Source organism: Merops nubicus, unplaced genomic scaffold (assembly GCF_000691845.1).
Source record: "Merops nubicus isolate BGI_N331 unplaced genomic scaffold, ASM69184v1 scaffold10075, whole genome shotgun sequence".
In the NCBI taxonomy this organism is placed as follows: Eukaryota; Metazoa; Chordata; class Aves; order Coraciiformes; family Meropidae; genus Merops; species Merops nubicus.
In genome coordinates, this window is record NW_008608952.1 from 1 (window position 1) to 9,679 (window position 9,679).

General features: G+C 39.2%; 1 protein-coding gene across 1 annotated transcript; it reads left to right on the forward strand.

Annotated features, from left to right (window-relative positions):
* Positions 1–1,547: 1,547 nt before the first annotated feature.
* Positions 1,548–7,690, forward strand: CSGALNACT2 (chondroitin sulfate N-acetylgalactosaminyltransferase 2; the record flags this gene model as incomplete). The annotated part of the gene is made up of 6 exons (XM_008940435.1): positions 1,548–1,764; positions 2,197–2,298; positions 3,736–3,914; positions 5,455–5,549; positions 6,281–6,362; positions 7,325–7,690. Coding segments are annotated over 6 exons (968 nt in total), but the record flags the coding sequence as incomplete, so codon positions are not given.
* Positions 7,691–9,679: the final 1,989 nt, after the last annotated feature.

A 9,679-nucleotide genomic window follows, 5' to 3' on the forward strand; every position in this document is an offset into this window, starting at 1 on the left:
AGTCAAGACAGATGATGTCCACAGCTCGATTATGGAGGAATGTAGGCCTGGGTATAGGGAGAGAAGCAAAGCTGTAAGGTCATTTCCAGTTACTGAGGTAGGGGAAAAAAAAAAAAAACAAAAAACCCTGAGCTGCTCCCTTCACATATCTCAACTCCTTAATTTCAATTGCAAAAAAGACAGTAACTACAAAAGACAGTATGAATACTGAGAACAAAAGGCAACCCTTTGTGTCCCTGGAACAGTTTTATAGCCTGTCCCCTGCTGCTGCCTTTCTGGGTGGGAGTCTGGGAGCGAGTTTCCACTGCTCTGGAGGCTGGCTTGCAAGAGAAGAGGCAGTTAAGACCTGCCAGGTGAATGGAAACACCCCGGCTGCATGGTGCAAAGGCAGGTGTGTCCATCACACTTAGGGATGTGCAGTTATGAATGACTTTTTTAATGGTCTGAGAATGAAATGAGAGAATGAATGAAATGGTCTCAGATGAAATGAGAGTTGTTTGATTCATAGTGTAGCTTATACATATATTGTCTGTAATATGCCTTTATCATGTGGCTGAGAGAGCAGAGACGAGATGAACATAGGGCAGTTTGCTGGAGGATTCTTCCTGTCGCTTCTTACTCTCAAGTTAGTATAGATACAAAGTTAACAATGTAGGGGTCAGGTCAGTCAAAGCCACAAGTGAGTTGGTCTTTTCCTTTGTGGTGTACAATTAAAAGAGGCTGTTAGCTTAATTTTCTTGATAATCCTTAAATGAAAGGACCATGTTCTGATTTGCTTATCTGTTTAGCAGTGAAATATTTCTGAATGGGTAATTCTGTTTGTAGAGAACTGGTATAGTTTTCTCAAAGTGTTAACAATTATGTAGAAATCTTCTGCCTATATTTTTAGAGGACCATGGACTGTACTAAAACACTGCTGCCTCCATTTATTGGATAAAGAGCACTATTGTTACTGGTAAGCAGTGAAAACAATTTTAAAGCATTTCAGCATTAATCACACAGATGTTGGGGTTTGTTGTTTTTTAGATATCACCTTTCAGATTTTTCAGGCTTTATCGAGTTACTGTTTCATTTGTTCTGCCCAGAGCTTGCATTGTGTTCATTGATGGCCAGATGATCTAGGCTTTTACTATGGACTAGCTTGGGGGAAGATCCTTACGGAGGGGCTTAAGAGCAGGCAATATTACATTTCAGCCATCCTTTTCCACAGCAAATAGTTGAATTCTCTTTTTGTTAGGGCAACCTAACTAATTCTGCTGGAGAAGTTGATGTAGGACCATAAAACCTGTGATGGTCGTGGTCTTCTAGGGGAAAACAGAGTTTGTTTAGGCTTGTTTGTCATCTCTCTTCTAAGAGAGTTAAGAATGTGATCATGATTGGTGATGGTTTGTGATTTTTTTCTGGTTTATTTTTAGGAAAAACACAGAAGCTTTGCCCCCAAAGCTCCATTTTCCACTTCTTTATAGCTCTTAGGAAAAACAGTGTTTCTGAAATATAATTACTGGGATCTTTGACTTTACAAATTACTTGTGTGACTTATTCTTCAGGTTACTATCGTACAGAAAGAGATAAGGGGACACAGTATGAGCTGTTTTATAAGAAGATGGATGGCATGGAATACAGGCATGTCACCTTGTTCCGACCTTTTGGACCCCTCATGAAAGTGAAGAGTGAAATGGTTGATATTTCTAGATCTGTCATTAACATTATTGTCCCTCTTGCTGGAAGAACAGAGGCATTTGCACAATTTATGCAAAACTTTAGGTAGGTGTATGAGATTATATAGTGAGCTATATTACTGATTTTCAGTGTTTTGTTTGCTTTTCAAAATGAACTTCTGTTCTGGTGGATTTGGGACAGAACTAATGATTCCAACATTGTGTGCAGCTGCCTTGGGATGTTTGTAATTGAACCTATTGGTTAGAGAAAACATTCTTTCTCAAAGGATTTAAGAAATTTTCAGATTGCACCAAAACCCCTCTTAGACCAAGTGCCAGGGTTGTTGTAAACCTGGACACATGATCTTGAACATCATTTTTGTATTTAAATCAGGACTTGAGCTCCTGTTTATAAAATAAGATGTTGGAACCTTCCGATTCAAATGGGAAAGATGGGGAAAGAAGAGCAAAAACATCTTTCCTTGTTTTTGGTAGAAGCTAATTGAAGTCTGACTAGGATATTTCTTTATGTTTATAGGGATGTGTGTATTCATCAGGATAAGCGTGTTCACCTCACAGTGGTGTATTTTGGACAGGATGGGCTATCAGAAGTAAAAGGCATCCTAGAATCCGTAGCTAGGTAAGTGTCGATCCAATGTTAGTCAACACAAATAATGCTGATAGGCATTTAAAAATGTTTTGTGCAAAGAATTAAATAATAAAAGGAAGACATCTATACTCCATTACAGGTTAATAGGAAAAGTAAGCTTTATTTACAGTATGCGATTTTTCGGCTGGCATTTTACAGCTTAAGTTGTAAAAGTCTCCTGAGGACTACTAAAATTCAAGTTACAGGCCAAAAAAGACTAACAGCAGTGGCTGTGGGGTTCTCTCTCACAGTCCAAATAACAGGGGTGAGTTTTTGCAGTGAATATTCAGCCATGCTAACAGACTGATCAGAATTAAGAGTTCTTTTGAACTGGGATGTGCAGTTTGATAGTTCCTTCAGTGGAGAATAATTTTTATTTCATGGTAAGGAAGAGAAACGTAGTCAGAGTAGGCTGCTTAGTCTGAGCAGTTAGGCTTTGTTCTCTGGCCACTAGGTAATTGAGCCCAGACTTACTCTGTGCTATAAAACAACTTTAAATACTGTTTTACTGCAGCTGTCTTAGCAGATAGCATTACAGTAGTATACTGTTTGCTAAGACAAATGTATTAGGCACAGGCTATTGTGTTGCTGGCTTAAAATGTGATGGTGATTTCGCCTGGTGAGCACAGACTTCTAGGAATTGAGGAATGCTTCTGTATTCCTCCTGCTGCAGAGTCTCCCTGACGCCTAGCTTGCCAATTGCTGGTCACCACTTTTTCTGAGGCCTCCCTGCTGCCTCCTGTGCTCCCAGTGAGATGTTCTCACAGCATTAAGTCAGATTCAGTGCTCTGAACTTGCTGGGCATTTATCTGGTTCATCTTCATAGTGGTGCTGCTGCTGAGTGTCATCATGCCATTCTCTGCAGGCATTGCCCTCAGGAGTCTTAACTTTGCTTGAACATACTCCCTGGATACATTTTCAGTTTGCTTTTGCTGCTCCTTCCCTCTTCTATGATGAGTACAGTTCTACTGGTATGAACTAGGAGAAACAAACTGAGTGGTTTATGGTGGCATCACCACACAGATGGCCTTTTGCCCCAGGTGTGGTGGTGCCAGGACTCTGGCGTTCTATTTGTCCTCCTGTCTGACGTAGTAAAGATAGAGCTATTGCTCTCTTAGTTTGTGGTGAAGAATTTTAGATGGCATTGTAATTTCAGAGAATGCTAATTTACATCAGCTGCCAAAAGGCATTTTTAACCTGAATTATTAAACATAAAGTGAAGTTACACAGCAAGACTGAAGTCTGTCTTTTTACAGTGTCTAAACTCTAATGCTTAAAGTAGGCAGCTAAGTGGAACAGATACTACTTCTCATTCTGATGATGTAATGGTTTTTTTTTAATTCTAGAATTAAATTTCTGTTAAATGATGAAAAAAGTATAAATAGTCCCTTCTGATTTATTTTGGATTTTCCTCTGTTTTTCTTCTAGAGAAACTGACTTCCACAATTATACCATGGTCTCTCTGAATGAGGAATTTAATCGAGGCCGGGGACTTGACATGGGTGCCAGAGCCTGGGAGAAGGGCGAGGTCCTGATGTTCTTCTGTGATGTTGATGTTTACTTCACAGCTGAGTTCCTCAACAGTTGTCGCTTAAATGCTGAGCCTGGTACGTTCCTTTGCAGTTGATTTAACTGGGTCTTGTTTTAAACTGACCTGTGTTGAGTACATAGAAAAATAACTGGAATGGTAGAGTTTATTCAAAACCATGAACCTAGGAAAATTAAGTACTCTGCACAAGAGACAATAGTTTTTAGACTGCAAAATAACTTTTACTTTAGAGTAGCTTGTTTAAAGAACACATTGGGCTTTTTGTACAGTAATCATGATTTTCTTAAGATTTGGCTGTCAAAAAGAAAGCTGGGCAGTTGAATTGCTTTAGCAATTAGACTGCATGTGTCTGCACAGCTGCTACAGCATGTAAGTTGGTATAACAAAACTCAGTGCAGCAGTTATGGTGGAAGATGATTTTTATTACATTGACATCTCCTAAGTTTTCTTCTCTCACTTACATGACCAAGATGCATCACATAAAAATGGTTTTCAGTGAGCTAGGTGCTTCTCACAGAGTCTGAACTCATGTTCCACACCTACATCCTAAGCTATGAAGTTTTCTGACCTCTTGTCTCCAGTTTCTACGAAGCTTGCTTGTTCTATAAGCTTTTTCCAAGCAGAATAAAGCTTTCCTGAGTTAACAAGTATGCTAATTAAGACTTTCTTCTGGCAAACATCTGTTTGGGTACTTTTTTAAATCCTTAATCTTATTTCAGATTGGTTGCAGCTAGAAATAATTTTTCTACCAAAGTCAGTTTGGAATTAATAGATATTTTTTCTTCACACAAGAATCAGACAAGAAAAATCTGCTGTAAGCCAGATATTTGGATTCTGTTTCTTGCTGTTTCTTTCATTTCTGTCCGTCTCTGCACTTCATGAAATGAGCTGTATTGGAAAAATTTTGGAGAGGAGTATCTCATGAGCTTTCACAATGAAGGGAGTTTGAGAGACTGGTTGACAATTCATACTGACAGTTTGTCACCTTTGCTTCAAGTGAGATCTGAAAATGTTTCTAACACCTTCAGAGTTCATGCCCAAATCAGAATGTTGAGTTTTCTGGTGGGCTGTTGTCAATACCTTTGCAGCACTGACAATACAAGAGATCCTTGAAAAATATTTATCTGACTTCTGTAATACACATAGAACTGGTGTCACAGCATAATCAGGGTACTTATGATGCTTAATGCCCTTGCAGGACACCCTGCGTGTAAAAGCTTTTGAATGCTTGTGGAAAGAGGAACACTCATAAAACTTAAGCTGTGCAAGGAGTTACTTGGACTTGGTTATTTTTTTAGCTTTACTGCATACCATTATTGCAGGGATTTCTCACTGTCATCTGATGTGATACTGTGAGATAGATAATATTTTATCTATGTAAGTATGTATAGCTATATATGCCTATAGAGTATAATATCCTGTGGGCTCTCCCTCACTAGATATTACGGGCTGCCTAAATGGGAAATCCTAGCAGTTAGACCTTATATTTTTCACTAGATGGCTAACAGCTAGTATTTTACATAAAGAAGATATTTCTGGTTTCTTCTTGCCTTCATTAAGTATGCACACAGTGAGTAACACTTACCTTTGACTTCCAGGGAAAAAGGTTTTTTACCCTGTGGTATTCAGCCTTTATAACCCTGCTATTGTCTATGCCAACCAAGATGTACCACCCCCCGTGGAGCAACAATTGGTAAGCAGCGTGAGCTATTCTGAATAGAATTAGTTGTGCTTTGTATTAAAACAAAATTAAGTGTAACTTAATAGCAAGTTTAGGATACCTTATGACATCTGGCAGTGTCTATCTGAACACTTTTCACTATTATGGTCAAAGCACTTGGAAGAAAAGCTTATCAAAAACCATTCTTAGATAACCTTGGAGTTCTATGCAGATTTCCTTTTTTAAAAAAAGTGATATTAATCAAGTGAGGCTCGTTGTTCTGATCTGTTACTTAATTGTGGCTTGGAAAGCCAGTGTTTTAGGAGGATAGTGGCATAACATGGCAGCAACTTTTGTGTTCCAACACACAAGTCAGCAGTGAAAAGAAAAGTCCTGTGAATGGTGCTTGGTAAGCTTTCATGAGCATCAGCTCCCTCTGCTAACTGCCAAAAGGTAGGTGCAGGAAGTGTGCCACGTAGCTTGAGGTGGGTTAAGATGGGCAGTCAGTTGCTTTCTTCACACTGTAGACATCTGTACTCTGTGCAGATTGTTTCTTTGTTTGCCATCCAACATCTGCCAGAACCATTGGCTGTTATACTGCTAATTGAATCTTCCTTCTGGAGTGAGGAACACTGCTTCGAAGGAAGGTTTTAGTCAAAATAATGCAAATGATTGAAAGAGCTTATTGAACTTTCTACAAAACCAAGTGCAATGTACCTCCCTCAGTGTATTTTGCATTTCAAAAGGATGTTTTAAAATTGCAGGTGCACAAGAAGGACTCTGGTTTCTGGCGGGACTTTGGCTTTGGGATGACGTGTCAGTACCGGACAGACTTCCTGGCTGTCGGTGAGAGAACTGTAGGAAAGCTTCTGTGTGTTTAAATCTGATTCTCTTTTCTTAACTAATTACAGGAAAGAGAAAGTAATGCGTTTATTTTTTCATTTTCCCAAGCCTAGCAGTCAGACTTGCTTGACAAGTTTGACAGATGAGATAAATTAATTTTTCTAGATTTTGATGTCCCACCTAATGAATGTTTGTTAAAATTATCAGTATTTTTTTTTGTGACTGTCTGAAGCAAATTAATCAAGTGTTATGTTCCTCAGGTAAACCACTGATGTAGACAAGAAGCTCTCAAATTCTTTCTTTTAAAAAACCCTTAGTAGTTGAAACCAGTTGTTGGAAGCTTTAGAACTGTGCTTGGTCACCCCCTTGTGGCCTTAGACATATGCTAAATGAAGACTTCATAATTCTAGCAGTTTGAAATTGTGCATGAGGCTGGTTTGATTTTTCACAATGGTCCTGGAAAGGCAAGAGAACTTAAAATGGTGGAACAGGTTCCTTGCCTTAATCCAGCTGTTTGAGCTGTGACCTATGGAGTAATTGCTGGCATTTTTAGAGAAGGCTTTTCATATGGTGCATGACTGTTCCATTTTCCAGCTGCTAAAATCCATTATGATTGCTAAAAATAACCCAAAAGCACACCAGTGAGGTTTGCCTGCAGTTTTCTGCAGCTGTCATGTGGGATGTCATACATAATGTGGTTTGGAGACACTGTTCTGAGAGACTTTCTGAAGCCAGCAGTGCATGGTCTATGTCCTGGGCAGTTTCCACCACAAAGGATGCGATGTGCTTGAAGCTCCTGTCCCTCAGTGAGGCGTTCTTTGGCATGGGGAACTCAAAGTTAATTGCTCCAGAACTTCTGTTATATGGTACCAGATTTGATAAAATGTTACACGAGGTGTGTCGCTCTTTTTGCCCTACATCTGCCCTGTGTGCGCAAATAACATTTTCTGATACTGTTTTTGCAGGGGGGTTTGACTTGGAAGTGAAAGGCTGGGGCGTTGAGGACGTTCATCTTTACAGAAAGTACTTGCACGGCGACCTGATCGTGGTCAGGACACCGGTCCCTGGTCTCTTCCACCTCTGGCACGAGAAGCATTGCGCGGACGAGCTGACGCCCGAGCAGTATCGCATGTGTATCCAGTCCAAAGCCATGAACGAGGCCTCTCACTCCCACCTCGGCATGCTGGTCTTCAGGGAGGAGATCGAGACGCACCTCCATAAGCAGGCTTACAGGACTAACAGCGAAGCAGTGGGCTAAGTGTCATTCCCGTGCTGTTTGATGACTTCACAATGAACCAGCATCATTTTACAGCCTTAATTCAGCTTCAAAATGCAGTGCCTCTCTTTTTCAGTGAAGAAGAGTTTAGAGGGTTTTGTTTCTTGTATTTTTCTGAGTAATTCTTTGACTGATATGCTGTTACCTACATATCTTGCAAGTTCAAGCACCTCAAATTGGAAAGCGTAGGTAGTTGAAGGAAAGTGTCTTCAGTATTGATTGGAGAAATCAGTGGAGCGTACAGCTGAACTCCTTTCCACATTTCAATTCTTATATTTGCATTATTTTTAATAATTAAACTAAATAATCTTTTGTGTTGTCTTTAGTATTTTCAGTCTGTATGGCTCACTGCACTGTGACTTTACATTTCATTGTAGAAACAAAAGAAAGGAGTGAAAAAGAATCTTACTGTGAAGGGTGTACAGGATGTGCTGACTCGTGTATCAGCTGTTCAGGTCACTGATTCCACAGCAAGGGCTTGCTGCCTTGTTTGCTGTGTTAACAGATATTCACATAGCTGGATAAAGAATAATTTGTGTGAAGGGAGGGGATGAAAATCTTTTAGAGTGGAATTTTAGACCATATAATGTAATTTCACAATGCAAAAGAGACAACATGTTATCTTGGTGATGGATCAGACAAGTCTGGAACATTCCAGTTGGGTGTTTCTGGGTCTGGTCTTTTCCCACAGTAGATGCCACATGATAGAATCCCTTCTATAAACTGAGGTATGCTACTAAACTCATTTGTTTAAAGATTTTTGGCCCCACTCCTCAAATGCTTTGCCTGTACATCTTGTCCTTTAAGTTAAGGAACCATCTTTTCACTCCCATATAAATTTGTTAGAGGCCCATTTGCTATTATGCCAATCTTGTTCTTTTGCTTTCTTTTTCTCTATCTAGCATTTTCCTGACATGTTTTCCCACAGCAGATGCTACATCACAGAATCCCCTCTGTAGCTGTTTCAGTGACTGAAAAGCCAAGTGCTATTACGATCTTTCTTCATGCAGTGCTCTCCATTCCACTGACTTTTCCTAGTAGCCTTATTCCTCACTTTTTCAGTTTTAAGAGGTTTTAGGTTTGGAGGTTTTTCCTGGTTTTTTTTTTAGCGTGCATAAGCAGAATTATGCTGTGGTCTCATTAGTGCCTTGTACAGTGGCACTACTACTTCACTGTTTCCTTTTTGGGATGCATAAACAGTTTAAATGCAGGCAGGTAATTTTTCTCCATGTTGTCTTATATGCTACCATATGGCATTCCTCATTTTTAATACATTTGTGTGTAGAATGAATGCTGAGAATGTTAATTCAGTGGTTAAACCATTTACATGGTCTCCACTGAATTTAAAAAGAGTTGGAAACCCTTCTCAAACCAGGTAATTAAGATCTGTAATTCTGTTTACTTAAGGAATTCTGAAGGCAACTAAAGATTAAAACAGCTGATTTCTGAATAGCAGATATGCTGTGCAAGTAGTTTTGGGCACTGATCCTTTTTATATGTACATAAAATATGCCTGTATGTAACTTATTGTGGAGAACAGTGTACTCTATTGTACTTGGAGTGAAGAGAATGCATTGCAAGACTTCTTGCAATTGACATTCTCAATATAATAAATGGAATTTCTTCATTTTAAAAGTTGGTTTAAGCTGTTTATTTAAAATACATTTTTACAATATTTTACAAAGCAGATGACACACTGGATTTAGGTAATAGTAGTTGCCCTGAGAGGTTCAACCAGTTCCCTTTTGCATCTCCAGTGAGTATCTACACAGATCAGATACAAAAGTGCAGAGTTAGTTAAGTTAGACAATTTAAACTTACACCAGATGTTATCTTACTTTAAGATGATCTTGGTGGTTCCTAACAAAAATGATAAACTACTAGTAAGGAAAAGTTTAAATACATAGGTGTGATGATTTGGTGTAAAGTTGTAAGTTGGACCTTCTGCTGAGACTCCAGCCCTTAAAACTTCAGCTACTGCTGCTGTCCTGGCTCTGCTGCACAAGAATAAGCATCAGAAATGCCTTTCACTGACACCATCAGT